Genomic DNA, 22,008 nt, shown 5'->3' with positions numbered 1-22,008 from the left:
ATTGTTCTAATACGAACCTTTTAATTGAAAAATATATAAAACAACTTACAGCAAATTACGTTCAGATTCCATTAAACAGCGCAGTTACAGAGCCGAGTCATTAACAGTTTTTAACAGTATCTGCTAACACTGTGCGTGTATTAAATCACTGCAGTGAACCTGACTGTGCCATCAGGCGCACAGAGCGCACAGAGCACACTGGAGATTACTTACAAGAAATGAAGAAAACTTTCCAATTAATATCCCAGAGTTGAGGTGAGGATCCACTGATGTGAGGGAATCGGTCCGGTTGCTCTCAATAAATAAATACTGCCGTGACACTGGTGCGTGATGCTGCGTGATGGATGCACGCGAATGGAAGGATGACGCGTTGTCTGATCAGCTGATATAGATTCTATTGATCTGTGATCTGTGATCTCTGAGCTGAACTGTGTCCAGTATCCCACAGATCGACCGACGGAACCGAACCATCCCAGTACAAACACGAGCATATGATAATAATTCTGTTAAATTCTATAGATTGGAGACATCACAGCTGTCTCTGAATTTAATAATCCTGCAGTTTTGGATGATTAAAATACGAACAGACAATACAACAAGTTCCCTCAAATTCTGTTCTTTCTATCGTACTCACTCTCACACATTGTATTATCCACAGCAGCAGCAGAGTATCAGTGTATTTTCTTTATTAGTGACATCACTGCTGTCCCATAAAATCTCTCTTCACCCCCACCTCACTAACAAACACCTCGATGTCAGTGTCAGAAAGTTTCGCTTCCTCTTCTCATCGCTTGATGCAGTGACTCTATCAGGACTCCGGCTTTTTTGCGCACGTACACTTTTAGTATGAATCCCACTCACTGTTTTATAAATGAGACCCCTGGTCTATTGTTGTGTATGTCCTTGTGTCAATTTCATGTTTATCAAATGATGAATGCAAATGCTTCCCTGCTTCACCACCCAAAATGGCTCAAAAAGGAGAGACATTTCGAAGCTTTGTAATGTGTAACACCATATATGCCCACTGTTGTACAAGTGTTCAAAAGCCTTCCACACAGTCACTAACAAATCTGCCAGCTTTGACTTGAACGAGTTCATTTTAAGCAGACAAAAAACAACCTAGTGCAACCCTGCAACAGGGAACGTCCCTTGCTGGTCATCTTCACTTCAATGGTTATATCCCACCTTAAAGAGAGCATGTTCTCTTTACTCTACCTCAACCACCAAAGAGACAGCAGCTGTCTCTGTCTAATAGGAATATCTCAGATATCAATCACAGTCCACATGCACCTAATGTCTTATCTTCACCATACCCTGTGTTTGTAGTGTAGCAAAAAACATCAGTCTGTTTTGTCTTGGATTAGCATTTCCATTGTTTCATATGTATAAAGGTGACATTACAAGTTGCATAACCCTAACCCGTAGCATGAAGGAGAGACGTCTTCTTACCTTGAGTTGAGTGCGTCTAGGAAAGGCAACTTTAGGGTCAATCTGCAGGAGAGAAAGAACATCAAACAAGTTAAGTCATAAAACAAAGACACAACGAATGACTCACATCCTAAAAAACATAACATGAAAACTCCAGGAGTAAATCAATAGTGCTGAGGAGATGATATATATGCTCCTATGAGTGCTACCTTTTCAGTCCACCATTCCTGCACTAATTTAAGTGCACAATTACACCCGGGGGATTTAGAGGAAGTGACGCGTACATGTACTGTACATGATGCAAAAGCAAACACACAGTAAGAATTTATGCGATGTTTGAAAACCACACAACCACTAGGGGCAAAAGACATGCTCTGGGTAGCTGCTCTCCCAGAAATACAAGAAAGGAATAGCATATAGTTCGCTCACATATTATCACGACTACTATCAAGTAGTACTGTTATCAGCAGCATCATCTGAAAATTTGGTCCGTCGTTGATGACTGTCATTAAAATCTGACCAACATAATGGTGAAGGAGGTTTCTGATTTATCAAATATCATCGACCTGCAGAGCCGGAGAGCCCCTCCACCGCACTGTTTTAGACCTAAGCATGTCTAATGGGGTTCCACACCCACTAAGAGAGGGACACTGAACATCTAGAATTCATATTAACATCATCTAGGCTGAAAATGTATTTCAGCACTCTATGATAGACAAATAAATACACTGGTGGCATAATAGTGAACAGCTTTAAGCAGCACTGTTTATCTCCACTCAGATTTCAATGGCTGTGTGCTCAAAGAAAAGTCAAAGAAAAGCTCTTTAAGTTTGTTTTCTTTAAAAAACACACAAAATCAGTATAAAGTAAATATAAAACTAGTATATTTAGTAATAATAATTTTATTGTATTCATATGTCGAACCGGTGGCGCATGCGTACGTCTCTGAAACGTTGGGGGCTCTCCAGCTGTGAAGGAGTATGTTTCTTGTTTTATTGACCATCAAGATGGAAATGTTAAGCAATTTCCATCACTCACTGTCTACCATGGTAATGATCAATAATATGCTTTTTTATAGTAACAAACAAGTCAAGTGAATATGGGGCCAAATGGGGCCTGACTTAAGTGATGATATGTGTGTGTGTGTATGTGTGTGTGTGTGTGTGTGTGTGTGTGTGTGTGTGTGTGTGTGTGTGTGTGTGTGTGTGTGTGTGTTGCTGCTGCATCAAGAACAAGGACTGAGTGATGACGAATAACAAGTTGCTGCAATCAAGGCATGAGGATATGAGGGCATGGATGACTTTCTCCAGGTTGGAAGTACTGAGAAATAATGTGAGTTTGGAAATGCTGTGTATCTGCTAGGGATGCAACAATACAGTTAGCCCATGGTTCAATGCATACCTCATTTTTTTGGTCAAGGTTTACGGTGTGGTTCGGTTCTGGAGGCATTTTAGGCGAATTGTACAGGAACAGTAAAGGGTTAAGGAGTAAATAAAAAGCATTTTTTCTATTACAAAACTATTTCTTTATTTTACTTATAAGCAAAACAAACGTTTCCATTTATACACATTGCTTGTGAATTGTACAGTGGTGTATTAAGTACTTGAAAGCCATACTTGAGTAAAAGTACAGATATCTTACCTGAAAGTGACTCTGGTAAAAGTAAAAGTCACCCATAAGAAAATGACTTGAGTCAAAGTCTTAAAGTAGCTAATATCAAATGTACTTAAGTATCAAAAGTATCTGGTGTTGAAATGTACTTAAGTATCAAAAGTAAACCAAAATTAAAAATGCAAAGTGCTTTTTATAGTAGGCCTATACAGACACAAAAATAAAAAATTGTTCTCTTCAGGATTTATTTCAACTGAGTGAAAAATTATAACAAAAATATACATATACTGTATAATTTCAAATAGTATTGGACTAGTGCATCTGAACTTCTATGGACAACAAAGAACCAACACAACAGAATAAACAAGTGCCTCTTGTGTCTGCCTAAGACCACTAATAGACCAAAGTATAACCACGAACAAATTCTGTAAATATCACTAAACATGGACCTTTCACTTTCTAATCAGTAGCAGGAATGATACACAATGCCCCTTATGATAACTCAGCAAAAGGAAACAAGTTCGAGGCACACAAAATAGGATAGTTTTCCTCTGTTGTTAACAACCTGCACAGTGCTAGTACAGAGAAGGAAAAAAAATCACTGGACACAGTCTAGTTTTGCTGCATGCCAAATTTCAGACAGAATAATAAAGACTGAACTCAACCGAGCTCCTGCATGAGCACCTGGATAATTCTAAAGGGAATAAATGGATGGGGAATGTGCTTGCGTTGATGAAGTCCCTGCCCTTTGTACACACATCGCTACTACCCATTGGATGGTTTAGTGAGGTCCTTGGATCGGCCCTGCCAGAGTTGGTCACGGCCCTGGCGGAGCGCCGAGAAGATGATCGAACGCTTAACAAAGTTTCTGAAGGTGCGGAGGGATCATTACCGGTACAGCCTGCTCGACCCCAGTCGACCAAGGCAGGGGGCACGCAAGTGAGCGAGAGAGAAGTGCGCCGTGCGTAAAGGCGCGCGTTGCGCCAACCTTCACTGCTCCAGTTTTGAGAATATAAGAAGTAGAAAGTACAGAAATTTGTGTTCAAGTTCGAGTAAAAGTAAAAAGTCGTCAGGAAAATAAATACTCAAGTAAAGTACAGATATGTGAAAAATCTACTTAAAGGGGACATAGCATGCAAATTCCACTTTGTTAGTGCTTCTACAGGTTAATGTGGGTATCTGGCATGTCTACCAACCCAAAACCTCTGGGAAAAAAACACTTGCGCGTTTTGTTATGGTTCCTCTAAGTCAGAAACGTCATGCTTGAGTGACTCGATTGAGCTTCCTGGGTTTTGTGTCGTAACAAGGAACTGGAAGTCTCCCTACATGGTCTTGGCCCCCGTCCCCCCTGTCCCCCCACACTCATTACGCCGGGTTTACACCGGAGGCAGCGAGGCTGCGAGGCTGCGAGGCAGCGCAGCGCCGTTCCCAAGCACGCAGCCGCCTGGCTGTTCACACGGGACGAGCATTTCTCCGCTGGTTTAGCCAATGAGTTTTCGATACCTTTGCGTGTTGTTTCATAGAGGTCTGGAATTACCTTGGTGCAGAAAAATGTGCTACTGGGTACTTTGTTAAGCGGATCGAGCGTTTTCACAAGGTGATGAAAGCCCACATCTCCAACCACCAAAAATGGTGGCAAATCTTTGGCAATAAACACCCCCACTGCCCTTGATCATTTTTTGTGTCTCTCTGAACCAGTGTGGTATGTATGATGGTAGGCATAGGCGAGTGACTGTAGCTTTTTGGATGACGGTGTTACCTGCTCGGCTATCCTGCTTCCAGACAGTGATATCACTGGGTGATGCCGCCGCAGATGTGCAGTCATGTTAGAAGTTTCCATTCAAATATATTTGTCAAGGAAAGCTTGCAGACAGTCATTTTTTTGTTCACTGTTTTCTCTTCCTCGCCATTATACTCAAGGCCGAAACCGAAATGTCCCCACTGTCATGGTCTCTCCACCAGTCTTTCTGTGTCCCCACCCCCCTTTTGTGTGTGTGTGTGTGTGTGTGTGTGTGTGTGTGTGTGTGTGTGTGTGTGTGTGATTGGACGGGGCTTCCTGCTCCTGAGCTCTGGCAGCTGGCACACCTGACGCTCATCACCTAATCACCTCCTGCAGTACTTCCACCCCAGCTTTCCTCTCAGTCTTCCCCAGATCATTCCATCCACTACAGTGGTAGCTACGTCTCTATGTTACCTTGCCTGTGCTCATACCTAACTTCTTGTTTCCTTGTGTTCAGAACCATCCCAGCCTGCCAGCTCCTGATCAACACCACCTGCTAACCTGTCTGCCGCCAGACATCTTCACTATTCCCCTCTCCCGCCTGCTGAAGCCACTGGATCCCTCAATGCCACTCCACCACTGTTCTGCCTGCCTGTGAATCCCACCATTACTCTCCATTTCAATTAACTGTTAAACTGCATCCTCGAGTCTGTCCTGCATCTGGGTCCAAATCTCCATTAAACGTAACACCCACACCACAGATTTGAAACAAAGGTGCTTCCTCATATTGCTGCCTCTCTTCACCGCTCGCCATGTTTAAGAAATGTGTGAAATCTGACACCAGTATTGTCAGCTTCCCCCAACTTAAGCGCATAGTGATTGGATATTTGCTTGGGGGAGGCGTTTCCTCATCTCAGTGCATGGACTCACAGGCCCACACAAACAGACCAAATTCGGAGAGAAATATAATGAATAGAAGCTAGTTATACGCAAAACCAAAAATACACCAATTCACAAGCATGTGTTGGACCGTGGATGCTGTACTGAACAGTTCAATATTGTATTGAGAATTGTATTGTGAAATTTTGGTACCACGATTATTGTCAGAGGAAATATTACGGTTTTCACAATTATCGTTACTATATTAGCTTGCTAGTTAACATTAGCCACGTTAGCATTAGCTACGTTAGCTACTTTGTTAATTTAACACAATAAATGATAGTATCACTGATACTATTTAGTATATATTTAGTGTTTGGGCAGATTTTAAAGGTTAAACTTATGTGGGAGAACAGCAAATGCATATTGTTTTATAATTAGATTAATTCCTGTTATATTTTACAATTATATTGTTTATAATAATTATCAGTGTGATTTCTTGCCAGATTTGCTCAAACTGTGTAATGAACTGGTACGGAAGTGGAAACTACCACTGCAGATCACGGAGGAGTGTGAAGCTCTGAGCTGCTGTTTGACCTGCAGTCTGCACAGCTGCATCAGTTAACATGGGTGGGTAAGTAATCATTTGAAAAACAAAATTCTATATATATTAATTACTTTAAATTTGAATTTTGAACTTTACCATGTTCCATGGAGTGTGTTATTGAGAATATCACCTTTGTCTTTACAATGTCTTTGCTTTTTTCAGGCCAGATTATCAATGCTGTAATACTCCTCCTACCGTCAGTCTTCAAAGGGGACGCACAACAGCTGTTTATTATTGATAAGGTGAAGTATTCTGTCTCACGTTCTGTAACTATTTTGAGTTTGTTTGTTGTTCGTATTATTCAAACATAACATTTATTCTACTTTAAGGTTTCAAATTCCTGTTTTAAAAGCTATAGATGATGTGCAAACATGTCTTTTCTAATTCATCAGAATCTGATCAATCCTCTGGTCTTTTGGTCAGGAACAACAACAGGTTTTATCTTTTTTTTTTATTTATGCATTTTTTTCCCAGTCTCCTTGCCTAACTGTTGGGAAAGGTTTATTGTGCTTCCTTAAAAACATCTTGCTTATTACCAAATAAATAAGACGCATTTAGATGCATCTTGATGGTGGCAGCATGGACATCTCACCTGACCTGGCTGCTGCCTTTTTATTCTATCACATCTTCCATGTTTGGTATCCCAAAAACTTAAGAAAGACATTGCCCTTTCTGGATGCCTTGTGGTGCCCTGGATGGTTACTTAGATGTTCAACCAAACATGTTGAACTTGATGTTGCTTTTACATATGTTGTAATGAAAAGTTTAAAATTTAAGGTTCCACAAAGAACCGATTGTTTATAGGTTGCCTGAAGAACCAGTTCAATTGGATGCTTTAGAAAACCAAAATCATAGTTTGATTAAAATAGTTTTTTCCAGATTCATATAAGGTCAAAAGTTGAACAAATTCCCTGAAGCAGTCTTGAGATATCATATTCAAGAGGTTAAAACCCTGACCTTTGACCACCGAAATCTAATCAGTTAATCAATGAATCCAAGTGAATTGAAACGGATGAAATGAAATTGCCTAGAGGCAGTCCTAATAATGCACCCTCTCTCAGGTGACCCAGCTTGTAGCCCAGATGAAAACCCTGGTTTCCACAGTTACTTGACCTTCAACATTTATCTGGCTTCATAAGAAAAATCTATGTATTTTGTCCTTAACAGGACAGTATATGTAATGTATATGTATATCTAACAGCTGAAGTCCACACATTTATACTACAGTTACACTACAGATACATTACAGTTCAATATCAGTGTTATCGATTGTCAGTGATGTGTACGTTATGTAAGAAGAAGTGACAAATAAACATATTTTAAAAATCGAATATATTATTGTTTGGTCCAAATCACTGCGAACATAATTATTTTATCTAAATAATTATTATAGTATGTCTAGTATGTCTATAGTATGGTTATTTTTTATCCATGTGTGCAAACTTGATGTAGTAATACAAAAAAATGTTTTTGTTCATAAAGTAAGAAAGGAACAAAGAAAGTAATGATTTCTGGTAATCAAAAACAAGATATTTAATGAAAACATAGAATATTAAATGATGAAATAAATTTATTTCAAAAGATATAGCAAAGAAACACTCAGCAATGCATGAAATAACATAGGAAATGAGTACGGGTCATTTTTCACCCATGTTGTGCAGTAGAAGGGGTTTGCATAGCTTGTGTATCAAAGGGTTAAATTGTTCAAATCTTTCTTAACAGCACAGCTGCACAAGATGAATTCATCCCCTCCTGACTCCTCTTCTGCCCCTCTCTCTTTACCTCTCTCTCACAAGATCGCGCCAACTTACACACACACTAACACAGTGACATCGGACAAACCAGTAAACTGTTACTCGATAAAAACCATTGCATGTGGAGCATGGCATACATCACGATCAGAAGTGATCACAAGAGAAGAATTCAGCTGTCTCTGTTTCCCATTTTTCAGTGTCAGTTTGTCTTGTCATTTTTTCTGTCAATATTATAGCATTTTTTCAGTGTTTATTGAACATTTTATTTTTAAATTTCCCTTGGGATCAATAAAGTATCTATCTATCTGCTTTTGTGTTTTGGGTGACCTCTGCCTTCCTGACTGTTCACCTACTCATAGGGCATATTTAAGACTGGTTATTGAATCTGTCCTCGTGCGGCATCTGCATTTGGGTCCTCGTCCATTCCAAGACGTAACACCCCACCCGCACCTCCACCCTACACATGACACAAACACATTATAGCCCAGCTAGAGCCTGTGCCTGTGTACCTCAGTACCTGAGTAAATCAGCTGTCACAGACTTTCTCAACAATTTCCCATGTTGACCTACTTTGTTCAACCAGCGCTGCTCACACACAAATTTCCTCAAACTTCAGCTTGCTACTGAACAGGGAAAGTGGGTGGGGGGTGTCACTGAATGTGACCAAGATGAAAACACTGGCTTCAACAGTTACTTGACCTTCAACATTTATCTGGCTTCATTAAAAAAATCTATGTATTTTGTCCTTAACAGGACAGTATATGTAATAAAAAATCAATGGTATTAAAAAGCAGTTGAAGTCCCCACATTACATCACAAAAACAGCTCTCACTGGATTAAAAATTAGAAGAACTTTTTTTATCTGCATTCATCAGTACATTCCATATTTAGCTTCCTTTCGAACTGTACATAAGACCCATATTGCATCTGTTAATCCTTCTGTCCTGGAAGAGGGTTGCTCATCCACCCCCACCCATATACTCCTTTCCATCTACTGAAATCCTGGGTATGCTGATCAGATATCTGCTGATTTCACTAAAGAGAAGCCTGAGGAAAACCGCTTAAATTGCAAAAACACAAACTAAATCAACCAGAGCTTCAAACTTGGCTTTGATTTAGTTTGTGTTTCAGGAAAACAAACATCTGGATATGTAAGTGTACGCGTGTGTGTGTGTGTGTGTGTGTGTGTGTGTGTGTGTGTGTGTGTGTGTGAGAGAGAGAGTCCCTTTTTTCACTGTAAGGACTCCCAGTCACCAAGTTCTGTTCCCACCAGGTGTTTGTGACTATGATACACATGAATTATAGAAATAAAAGACGTCAATGTCTATCATGCAATCAGAATAAAAAGGGGAACCTACCCGTTTAGAGTCTAACTCGTGCTGCGTCTGTGCTAACACTTTATCTACGCTGGCAGCATCTGCAAAAGTGATGAAGCCAAAACCCCTGTTGAGAAACCACACACAAGAATATGACGAGATTGTCAATCAGTTTTCAATTGACACAACACTATGATGCCATGTTGTTAATCTTTATTAATCTAATATTTTGTCTATTTTACTTGTCTATGCCCCCATATATTAAACAACTTCTTTAATTTATGGTAGTCATGTTATTCTAAGATTTAATGAATACTGTCAGTAGAGGGAATATTCTCCATAGCTCCATAGCCAATGTCAAACTGCATTACCCTATCATAACCACTCTAGTTAAAATATCAGTAAAAAATACAAAATGTGCATTTTTCCCATTAACAGAGGAAATGTTTGTTTACCTTGACCGTTTTGTCGTTGGATCTCTCATCACCATGCTTTCTCTGATTTCCCCGAATTTAATAAAATAATCTGTAAGGCTGTCTGTGGGGGGAAAACAGAATAAAAGAAGGTTACAGTTTTAGTTTGTTTTATTTCCTCGCTCAATAAAAGATGAAAATGTGTTGTCAGCAGTGAATGTCACAGTTATACATAGGAGGGGTCAATTGGAGGACGAGAGAGAGAGAGAGAGAGAGAGAGAGAGAGAGAGAGAGAGAGAGAGAGAGATGTCATTACCTGGTGAAGTTTGCCAGCTGAGGCCACCGATAAACATTTTCCTGCCAAAGGAAAAAACATAATTTCACTATGTCCATTTTGACGTTTCTTGCAGTGTTTAACCGGCTGCAGAGAATTAAAGAGCTCGGGACAAGGGACAAAGACCAAGGCAATGTGATGAAGAGTCCGCCCGTTTAGAAAGCCGAGCAAGCAGCAGCCCCATAACGTCCCCGGGCCCCGGCTGTGGACCAGGAGTCAGGCGAAGCTCCGTTCAAAACATATGGCAGTTAAATCCCGCTGACTTCTTGACAGAGGAACATACCGGGTAGAACAAGGGTTAAGGTTGTCAACTCCTGACACGAACACAGTCTTCAATTCGGCAAACATGTGTAAATCACTGATCGACGAATAAGAGCTGGGTTCAACTTTTCACGTAGGTTGGACTGTAACACAATCCTCACCTGCTCCATCAAACCACAGCTTAGTCAGTGCGAGGAGCAGAGCGAAGCACATGCAAAATGTCGTGTTTCATTTCAATAAAGTGCGACTATTACTTTACTAGGAAACCTTTACTTTAAAAAAAAGCATTAAACACTCGTTTTAAACACTTGTACGTCCAATAATAAATATGTCAGTATTGTTATTCCCATACGAGTAATAAGGGCATAAATCGGACTGATCCAGGAGAACACTCCGCTATAAGGGGGCAGGTCCGTTTGGAAACATTAGCAGGGCTGCAGCTGACCGGACTGGAGGCAGTAACTGTCAGTTACAGTTTGCAATTGTTCGGTTTAAAAACAACAACCACGTTCGTATTGAAGGGCTGTAACCTTACCCCGGGTCGTGCAGCGGATCGGTCGGACTTCCTAATGTGGTTTGGCTCCCGTCTCCCTCCATATCTGACCCAGCTCCAGGCAGTGACTGGCGGATGCAAACAGGCAGTTGGACGGCAGGCGGAACTAAGCGGCAGAGCCAGTGAGCCGCGAACACAGCACTCCGTCACACGTGGGATCAGTCCGGTCTGTGGTCCCTCCTCCACCGTCACCGGCCAACCACACTGACGTCAGCTTTCCACAACCCGCCCACATTACCTCCAAATAGAGATGTGCATTCCTGACGGTTTTAATGAGATGACATGTAGCATCAAGGATGGGCTTCTTTCTTCACAAAATATAATAATCCATTCAGCTGAGCGCCTTAAATGCAACTCACAACTGTACTCAAGTTAAAACAAGTAAATCCATAGACATACATGTCTATGGGCAGGTGTGTCCAACCGCAGTTGAAAACTAGTTGGGTTGAAAAAGAGTTGTAGAGTGTGATAGGAATAATAGAATATGAGTGTGAAGGGAGAGTGTAAATGCCTCCATACTGCTCTTGTGGTGTCATCCAAGTGTCTGTAAGCCCCGACATTCAAAGTCAACTCGAAGCGGTTTCATTTACACCATGTTTTAAGCCTAAATGTCCGCTACCAGAAGTAGCGATGCTACCGCTCACCCCGCGCTTACCCTTGAGCGAGAGCTTGTGTGCAGTGTGTGTGGTGTGCGAACATGAACGCGGATCCAGAGGAGGAAATCAGTGCACCTTTAGGCTAAAAACATGGTGTAAATTACACCGTTTCGAGTCAATCTATAGCATCATAACTGCTGTTATAGGTCTAAAACAGAACTAAACCAGCTCTAACTATAAGCTTTATCAAAAAGGAAGGTTTTAAGCCTACTCTTAAATGTACAGAGGGTGTCTGCCTCACGAACAAAACTGGGAGATGATTCCACAGGAGAGGAACTAAAGGCTCTGCCTCCTACTCTTTAAGGATGACAAGTAAGCCTGAATTCTGGGAGCGCAGTGTTCTAGTGGGGTGATACATTATGAGCTCTTTAAGGTATGATGGTGCCATATTATTATTATTCATACTTGAGGAGGAGGATTTTAAATTCTATTCTAAATTTAACAGGAAGGTAGTGTAGTGGCAGTTTATTTGTTTTTAATATTCGATATAATTTTTACGGCTACAGCCTCAAAAATTTAGCTTGGCTCAACCTTGAGACCACAACATAATAAGCCAGCCAGAGAAATGGTTAAAACAAAGACAAACAAATTATGTTAAATTAGTCTGTGGGAGTGTGGTGGCCTGGCCAAAAAGAACAGAAAAATGGGAAGATCTGGACCAACCACAAAAACCAAGAAGACTTGCAGACCCACAACTCAAAAGGAAACAAACAATAAATACTGTGCCATGATGGCAGTGGCTGCCGGCAAACTCTGATGGCAAAGAGAGAGACAGAGAGAGAAAGCGCCTCTCTAGCCTCCCTTAAATGCCGCTTTGCGTAATCAAGCTCATCACACACACCAGAGAGGAAAAGGAGTGAGGGAAAAAAGGGGGAGAAAAAATAGTACTAGGGGCAGCGTGTAACAATCATTTATTCAGTACTGTTTTATCAACTGTGTTTGAATGGACCATAAAAAAATGTCCCTATAGTGAAAGCATAACATCTCGATCTCCTACTGGCATCTGACTGCAGCCCTAGAAGAAAGTCTAGCTGTAAATGAAACATACTGCATTCCACTGGGGCTGCCTCAGTGCCATGACAGACACACTGTGGGATATTTAGTTCAAATTAAAATATGTCCTTCATGGAGCAGTCACATCAAGGAGGCCTTAAAACAAATGCTGTTGGTTCTAATTGTAATGAACCACCATCAAAGAGCTGTAGCTCTGCACATCAAAGCAGAGCTTCATCTAACAGCTGGCAGAGACAGCCCTGCACATGGCCTAGTCTGCTGGGGCACGTATCAAACAGTGAAGTACCAGCTCAGAGTGCTAGCTCTAACTGAGGTATAGAATAGGGAGTGAAACACACATTCTCTTCATAATTCAAGCTGTCTTGAAAGGATGCATCTGGTGAACCTCTATTATGCCCTTATTGTCAACAAATCCAGGTAATTTGACTCTACTGACTGGTATCTGTGTGTGAAGCAAAGCCTGATTTATCTCATTCATCTGTGCCGCAGAGTACCATTGTCATCCCAAGACACATCACATTGGCACACATTGTTACACTGGATGACATGTTGCTTCATCAGCTGCTATAGGTCTAGAATGTCGGGGGACACATGACACATGGAGCTTCTCTTCCCAGCTTCTCCTTCCTCTTCTCCCTCCTTATCACATCAAAGAAATTGATATCTCATCAATACATGTTACTGACTTGACTTCTTCCCCAGAGTCCCTTTGCCTTATCGTCCGCAGATCCAGGGCCACGGCTGCGGCCACATCGTGGATTATGACAGTGGATCGCGATCGTAATGGCGGATCCTGTATCGTGTTGGCATCTGATAGTGGTGGTGGACCACGATCGTGGTGGCTGCTGACCATGGACTATGATTGCAGCAGGACTGCTTGATATATAATATTTCTCCTCAGATACTCGACCATTACTGACAATAATCCATCAATTCATTGACCTTCAGTTATGCTACAAAGTGTTTATTCTAATCAATGCTGCTAAAACCCTTATCTTTCTGATGTTCTCCATTACACTTGACATCTATTGCACTTCTGTCCGTCCTGGGAGAGGGATCCCTCACATGTGGCTCTCTCTGAGGTTTCTACCTTCTTTTTACCCTGTTAAAAGGTTTTTTAGTAGTTTTTCCTTGTTGAGGGTTAAGGGCAGAGGATGTCACACCTTGTTAAAGCCCTATGAGACAAATTGTGATTTGTGAATATGGGCTATACAAATAAAATTAGATTGATTGATTGATTGATGATCAGCAGCAGCAGCCCACATCCCCGGTTACCTGAAAAACATCACAGATTCACCGTCTCGGTTCTCATTTCAAAAATCTTTGCCCCAGAATAGGATACTCATCCCATACCAGTCCCATAGTATTTAGCCACAGTTTTCAACTAGCTCCACAGTTGGAAATCCTCATTCACGCCTCCCAAGAAGCCATCCTTAACAGCCTCGCCCCAAGCCTTCTCTCAGCCTACTTCACCGGCTGGAATTGTTTCAAGGCATTTCACGCATCATACCACCCTTCCCCTCTCCAGACATCATGTCTATATGCCATATTATCACCCACGCTCGTACTATTAAAAAAATCTCCTCCTCAACCATCCAGACCCACTTGGCCAAATACATCAGCTCCAGGTACTCATTTCAGGCATTTTCGTACGATCACTGTTCCTGCCATTCCTTCTGCATCAGAGCAACATCCACTGCGGCCAGGCTGGGCATCTCAGATCAAACCACCCAGGTCTTTGGCTGCAAGTCATCACAAGCATATCGTTCCTACATCCTCAATAACCTCAACGATATCCGTCAAGCCAAAACTCAACTGAGCTCAATTTAAATCTAAATTTTTTGGGGGTCCAACACCAGCTTGGGCAGAAATGCGCCTGAGACGGAACCCCCACACTGAGTCTCCATCCGCCCAGTTCACGGCATATCCTCCCAGCCCAGCCTGACAGAGACATCCTTCAATCATATTCATCTTTGCCCTTTACATCCATTCATCCATCCGCAAAATTGAATACAGTCTGAATTTCCATTGAAAGATTCAAACGTTACACTGTTGTGATGTGGTCCATGCTACTGAAATGAAGTAAATAATTTAGCTTTGGTATGGGAGCAGGACCACGCCTCGACCACTACTCCAATTACCCATCGACCCTTCTTATACCAGTCAACCCATCCTGCTCCGTTTGTCTCAGATCTCTCGACCCACCCTTCCTTCCCCTTATTTACCACCCTTCTACATCCTCATCCTTACCTACATCTGTTCAGAAAAGGAAAGATTTGAAAGCTTGGTTTTACATCTGTAGGGAATGTAAAGAAGAACATAATTTTAAGAAACTTTTCTTGAGATATTTGCTTAAAAAAATCATTATTATTGAATTAAATCATTAGAAATAATTCAATTAACATTTATTCCTTTCAGTCTGTGGTAGCAGCTGTAGAAGTATCAAGTTGAAGGTTCAGTCCATCTCCTGCTAACCTCTACTGCCATCTGCTGGACATATCTTCAGCCCACTCTCTGAACAACTCAGTTTTCAGTCCTCTGTGATTCCTCACAGATAAACTGTGGGGTCGATATGTCTGTGACAGTCAGGATTAGTAAATATAACAAATTTCTGATAGCTGAGAAAACTCTCCACATCAGCTTTTGTGTTTCTTTGTAACTTTCTATTTTCTATCTCATTGATATGCACTACCGTTCAAAGGTTTGGGGTCACCCAGACAATTTCGTGTTTTCCATGAAAACTCACACTTTTATTTATCAAATGAGTTGCAAAATGAATAGAAAATATAGTCAAGACATTGACAAGGTTAGAAATAATGATTTTTATTTGAAATATTAATTTTGTTCTTCAAACTTTGCTTTCGTCAAAGAATGCTCCATTTGCAGCAATTACAGCATTGCAGACCTTTGGCATTCTAGCTGTTAATTTGTTGAGGTAATCTGTAGAAATTTCACCCCACGCTTCCTGAAGCACCTCCCACAAGTTGGATTGGCTTGATGGGCACTTCTTGCGTACCATACGGTCAAGCTGCTCCCACAACAGCTCAATGGGGTTGAGATCTGGTGACTGCGCTGGCCACTCCATTACAGACAGCATACCAGCTGCCTGCTTCTTCCCTAAATAGTTCTTGCATAATTTGGAGGTGTGCTTTGGGTCATTGTCCTGTTGTAGGAGGAAATTGGCTCCAATCCAGCGCTGTCCACAGGGTATGGCATGGCGTTGCAAAATGGAGTGATAGCCTTCCTTATTTAAAATCCCTTTTACCTTGTACAAATCTCCCACTTTACCAGCACCAAAGCAGCCCCAGACCATCACATTACCTCCACCATGCTTGACAGATGGCGTCAGGCACTCTTCCAGCATCTTTTCACCTGTTCTGCGTCTCACAAATGTTCTTCTGTGTGATCCAAACACCTCAAACTTTGATTCGTCTGTCCATAACACTTTTTTCCAATCTTCCTCTGTCCAATGTCTGTGTTCTTTTGCCCATATCAATCTTTTCTTTTTATTGGCCAGTCTCAGATATGGCTTTTTCTTTGCCACTCTGCCTAGAAGGCCAGCATCCCGGAGTCGCCTCTTCACTGTAGACGTTGACACTGGCGTTTTGCGGGTACCATTTAAAGAAGCTGCCAGTTGAGGACCTGTGAGGCGTCTATTTCTCAAACTAGAGACTCTAATATACTTGTCTTCTTGCTGAGTTGTGCACCGGGGCCTCCCACTTCTCTTTCTACTCTTGTTAGAGCCCGTTTGTGCTGTTCTCTGAAGGGAGTAGTACACACCGTTGTAGGAAATTTTCAGTTTCTTCGCAATTTCTCGCATGGAATAGGCTTCATTTCTAAGAACAAGAATAGACTGGCGAGTTTCACATGAAAGTTCTCTTTTTCTGGCCATTTTGAGAGTATAATCGAACCCACAAATGTGATGCTCCAGATACTCAACTAGCTCAAAGGAAGGCCAGTTTTATAGCTTCTCTCACCAGCAAAACAGTTTTCAGCTGTGCTAACATAATTGCACAAGGGTTTTCAAGGGTTTTCTAATCATCCATTAGTCTTCTAAGGCGATTAGCAAACACAATGTACCATTAGAACACTGGAGTGATAGTTGCTGGAAATGGGCCTCTATACACCAATGTAGATATTTCATTAAAAACCAGACGTTTCCACCTAGAATAGTCATTTACCACATTAACAATGTATAGAGTGTATTTCTGATTAATTTAATGTTATCTTCATTGAAAAAAACAGTGCTTTTCTTTGAAAAATAAGGAAATTTCTAAGTGACCCCAAACTTTTGAACGGTAGTGTATTTTATCATAGTAGTCTATGCCTTAAAAATCAATGGAGAAAACTTGAACACATAACATTCTTTTTTGTCACACAAAATAAAAACCTAAATGTTGTTTTTTACCTGGGTTTAAACACCTGGAACTTGTTGGATGGTTGAGAGCAATAATACTCATTCAGCTAGTGAAAGGTTCTGCTTCTCTCCTCTGCCCTATACCAAACAAAAGCTCAAAATGTAAAGTCATAGCGAGCTTAGAGCACCGCCCCCACACGACTAATTGTGCCATAGCAAAAATAGCAAGGATGTTTACCTTACAACTTGATGCATTTTAATTGATGACATTAGCTGACATTCAGCTGTTAAAAGGAATTGACTCTGTCGTCTTTCTGACATCTTTCAATCCCAGATCTTTCTACAGGGGATTTGATTGCCTTGCTACAAATCCGGCCCAGGCTGTCTGTACTGTAGAGGGAATAGCAGTGCCCCCTGGTGTGTTGGAGCCAACAAGCTCCCTGGTCAAGCCATATGCATTGGCTCAGGTGTCCTGTTGTAACCATGCACATCAATCACCATTAGCTGACAGCGACAGCCATAGCTCCCACCCTAAGGAAACGTGAATCTCCCGTTCCACCTTTCAGGATGATTGATGTGGATGAACTGCTGGGCCCCATGGGAGAGAAGAAGAAGAAGAAGAAGAAGAAGAAGAAGAAGAAGAAGAAGCAACCCAGAGAGAAGTTACTGAAGAATAAATTCAGTCTTATTGTAATGTAAAAATCATAAGTATACTCCTATTAAATGACAAATGTAAAGCCTTTGATCGTCATGAATCCATCTCCCTCCAGTGCACATGAACCCATGTTGATAATTTTCTTCAACAGAGTGAAACAGAAGTCTCACACAATTGTCAGCATACATTTTCTGTTACATTAGGAATTGTATTTTATTGTCCTTCTCCTTATGTAAAAGCCCTTACACTTTAACCCTTACACTTGTGCACTGCTCCACTTTATCCTTATTTTATCTTATTTGTATTGTTATCAAGTGGGTTTCACTTTCCATCTTATGTTATATTAATTGGGGTATTAATCCCTATGTTAATTATGTCTATTTTCATCACTGGGTGCATTTATTTTCTCCAAAGAAAGTTATAGAAATTAAGTTTATTAAATTGTTATCATTATTTTGCTGTGTGTCTGTTTCCAAAGAAAGAGTAAGAGTGAAATCAGTGCCAAATGAGTTGATGCTGTTGCAGGCATGCTGCATTACTCCTCACGCTATACAAAATATGTTTAATGCCATATTCTTAAAATTAATAGTTTCTTAAATGATTTTTTCACATTTCATTTTAAGATGTGCCTTGAGCCCCTGCTTTATTTATTTCCACTGACTCCAGCTAACTGCTGTGAAAATTATGTCTTGAATAGGACAATAGGCCTATAAATACACGCCGACATTTGGAATTCTGCTTTATAAATTATCTGACTTTATGTGGATCTTATTAGACATGTCTAAGTAGCATAATGAGTCTGGCCTTATTACTCATATATCAACTTATATTATGTGATGTGATGTGATGTTATGCTATTGTCACAACCCGGCTCAAAGATTGTGACAAGGAGGGAGATGACCCAAGTTGGCTGTTACCAAACAGACATTTATTTTAACAACAAGATATCACAACGTGTAGGAATCAGTAGGTCAGTAATGTAAAGCATGTATGGGTGAGTGAAATGTGTCTGCAAGCAAAAGAAATTTGTTTTTTCATACCTTTGTGAATTTCCCAACAAATACACAAGATCTTGATTTAAAAAATCAGGCACACTTACAAGTAATAAAAGTAAATATATAATAATTTTTCAGTCTGTCTTGTGCCTGTAGTTTTTTTAATTTTATGTTATCACTCAAAGCAAGAAATTGTGATTGTTTGTCTACACAATTTCACAGCTTTTCTAGTTTTAGATACTAGAAATATACTCTCACCAAGTACTTTATTAGGAACACTGACACTTGGAAGTTCCTCCATTTACTCTGGAAACAGCTTCAGTTCTTTGTGTCATGAATTCCAAGGTGTTGGAAACTCCTTCGAGATTCTGCACCCTTAGCAGAAACATTAATCTGACCAGACAAGGTTTTTTTTTACATCTTCAATTGTGTTTTTGGCTGACAGGAGTAGAAACTGATGTGGTCTCTGCTGTTGTAAACCATCAAGCTAATGGTTGGACATGCTGTTCATTCTGAGAGGCTTTTCTGCTCACCACAGCTTTTATACCTTTATCAACAAGGTGCCTCCATCCACAGAGTGACCTCTCACTGGATGTTTTTGGTTCCATTCTGAGTAAAATCACCATGAGTTTCATAAAATCCCCAAAATCCAGCAGGCTAACAGGCTAGCACTGATGCTGTGTTCCAGGAAAGTCCACATTTTCCAACCTCCTTCTAGAAAAAATACAATGGTACACCAATCAGCGTCCTAATTGCTAACTCGGGCAGATCCTCCAGACTATATGGAGAAGCAGTTGTCTGGTGTCACACCCACAGACACATACTGCTGCTAATCGTAAACCATCAACTGAAAGGCAACTCAAATTATATTTGTATACGACGCCCCAATGAGGCAAGGCCTCAACCCGCAGAAGCCCGGGTTCCATTCCAGCCTACGGCGATTTATGCATGTCCACCCCAACTCTCTCTCTATCCCCCCTTTCACAGGCTTACTCTGTCCTATTTATTAAAGGCGGTAAAAAGCCCAAAAAATGTGCGTGCGTGGGATCATCCGCAAGCCCTGGCCGGTTAGGGTTAGGGTGACCCACGGATTGTCATTCTCGATTCTCCTGGGGGTCATTTAGACCCACAGAGAGGCCGGTGTGTTTCTCCCGAGATCACAATTGGAATCAGCTGTATTGTCGAGCAAATTTACCAATTCCCCACCCCCAACATGCAACGTCCCGCGCCCGTGACGTAGCCTCGACGTTCCGCCTGTTCGTCACGCCGACGGTAGAGAACATCATCCTGGAGATGACGAATCTGGAGGGTCGTCGAAAATACGGCGACGACTGGAAAGGGATGGACGAGACCGACCTGCGCGCCTACGTAGGGCTGCTGATCTTAGCGGGCGTGTACAGGTCCCGGGGCGAGGCCGCCACCAGCCTGTGGGACGCCGAGAGCGGCTGGGCGATATTTCTTGCCACGATGCCACTCAAAGTCTTTCACACGTACTCCAGACTGCTGCGCTTCGACGACCGCGAGATGAGACGCGCGAGACGGGTTGTAGAGGCTGCCGCGCCTCTACAACCCGGGGCCCGAAGTGACCGTGGACGAGCAACTGGGTCCGTTCAGAGGTTATTCTTTTTTTTCGTTTTTTTTAATATTATTATTATGTTATGTTATTATGTTATTTAGCTATAGCTAGCTAGCGGCTGCTAGTCCTCATCCTCATCTCCTCATCTCTTCTCCTCTCCTGTCAACATTCGCATCTCCTCTCCTCTCCTCTCCTCCTCCTCCTCCGGTGTCCTTTCCGACAGTACATGCCCAGCAAGCCAGCGAAATATGGGATCAAGTCGTGGGTGGCCTGCAACGCCAAATCCAGCTACACCGGAAAGCCGAGCGGCGGACGCCCGGAGAGGAACCAGGGGTTGCGGGTCGTGGTCGATGTCACGGAGGGACTGCGCGGTCGCAACGTCACGTGCGACAATTACTTCACCTCCTACGAACTCGCGCAGCAGCTCCTGGAGAGGAAGATCACCGTGGTCGGCACAGTTCGGAAGAACAAGCCCGAGCTCCTGACCCGGCTGCTCGCGGTCAAGGGAAGAGAGGTGTTCTCCTCCAGGTTCGCCTTCACGCCTCCCCCACACGGAAGTATCCGCCGCGGTTGTGAAGGCTTCTGAAAGCCGCCACCGCCGCCGCGCGGAGAGCTCTTGACCACGACGACGACGCTCGACCCCAGTGTCCGGCCTCCTCCCTGTTACATCCAGTCCTGCGTACTAGTTAAGTTGGTCTGATGTTTATCGTTTATTCTTCTGTTCTGGGTTGTGATTGGTTACTCATCTCTCCTCTCGTTTCAGACTCCTCACTCCCTGCCTTGTGTGTGTGCTCCACCTTGTTGATTGTCTGCTCCTCCCCGATTGTTTGCACCTGTTCCTCATCACCTAGTGTATTTAGTCTGTGTGTTCCTGTGTCGCGTTGCCAGTTCGTCTTTGTTTCCCTGTGTTTCAAGCGTCCCAGCGATTTCCATGTTAATTAAGTCTCTAGTGATTCCGACCCCGGACTGTGTAATCGACTCCGCTTTTGCTTCCTCCCTGTCGGTACCTCTGCCTGTTAAACTGTTGTCTACCCGTGTACCGAACCTGGACTGGATCTTTACCGAACCCTGCTACCGCCTGACCCTCTTCGAAATTGTGTGTTTGTTATTGGACTGCCTCACCTGTGTATCGAACCTGGACTGGATCTCCTTCGACTTCTGCTGCTGCCCGACACTTATCGGTATATTGTGTTTGTTACTGGACTGCCACTCCGTGTAACGTAACCATACAGTAAAAGTTATTCTCGATCATCTCTGTCTCCGAGTCGAGCATTTGAGTCCTACACCTCTCAGTACATTACACTCCCTAGCCCTAGTTGCCGCCGCAGCAGCCCCGCTCGGGGCGAGTAAGAGGGAGAGGTGTCAGATATGCCCCACGAAAAAGGACTGTAAAACTCACACCGTGTGCAGCGGGTGTAACAAATACATCTGCAAGGGTTGCTCACTTGTCTATTGCCCTACGTGCGCGTGCTAATATGTGGTGGGCTATGTGGGGGGGTGTTAGGGTCCACAGTCCGAGGAGGAGTGGGGACAACACAACAAGGGTTAGTTAAATCAGTACCCAAACGCTCACAGCCAACAGCCGGGGGAAGCAGGGACAACACAAGGGTTATAGAAAAAATAGACACAGTCATATAATTTGACATCATTTTCTTGAATGCAAATCATTGGCTGCCCACTGCCCACTGCCCTCTGTAGAGGACCTTTTCACATCCCTTTGCGTCAGCAGAGAAGCCAACCTACTTCAAGACCCATCGCACACTGACCAGCTCTCCACTTGACTACTTGCACACACAAAATACTGCAATGTTCAAAGTTTATGAGAAATTTTAACAGGGTAACAGTGTTTTTAGTAGTGCAATACCTTGGCAGTAGGATT

The 22,008-nt window shown here is 42.3% G+C and overlaps 1 protein-coding gene and 1 long non-coding RNA gene across 6 annotated transcripts in view; one reads left to right on the top strand and one right to left on the bottom strand.

Annotated features, from left to right (window-relative positions):
- Window positions 1–10,920, bottom strand: part of LOC117772552 (RNA-binding protein Musashi homolog 2-like) — a 163,535-nt gene extending 152,615 nt beyond the window's left edge. For all 5 annotated transcript variants that reach the window (XM_034603791.1, XM_034603792.1, XM_034603793.1 and 2 more), the window contains exons 1-5: window positions 10,859–10,920; window positions 10,045–10,085; window positions 9,771–9,852; window positions 9,358–9,442; window positions 1,450–1,491 (exon numbers count right to left, since the gene is read on the bottom strand). In XM_034603791.1, the coding sequence (XP_034459682.1) occupies window positions 1,450–1,491; window positions 9,358–9,442; window positions 9,771–9,852; window positions 10,045–10,085; window positions 10,859–10,920 (312 nt within the window). The remainder of the gene's footprint in view (window positions 1–1,449; window positions 1,492–9,357; window positions 9,443–9,770; window positions 9,853–10,044; window positions 10,086–10,858) is intronic.
- A 9,262-nt stretch (window positions 10,921–20,182) lies between these two features.
- LOC117772566 overlaps window positions 20,183–22,008 on the top strand; it is a 38,523-nt gene continuing 36,697 nt past the window's right edge. Inside the window, exon 1 of the long non-coding RNA XR_004615793.1 lies at window positions 20,183–20,221. This is a non-coding gene — a long non-coding RNA (uncharacterized LOC117772566). The remainder of the gene's footprint in view (window positions 20,222–22,008) is intronic.

The sequence above is a fragment of the Hippoglossus hippoglossus genome, chromosome 13 (genome assembly GCF_009819705.1).
Source record: "Hippoglossus hippoglossus isolate fHipHip1 chromosome 13, fHipHip1.pri, whole genome shotgun sequence".
Classification (NCBI taxonomy): Eukaryota; Metazoa; Chordata; class Actinopteri; order Pleuronectiformes; family Pleuronectidae; genus Hippoglossus; species Hippoglossus hippoglossus.
The sequence above is the reverse complement of the archived record's forward strand: the minus strand, read 5'-3'. Positions and strand labels throughout refer to the sequence as shown.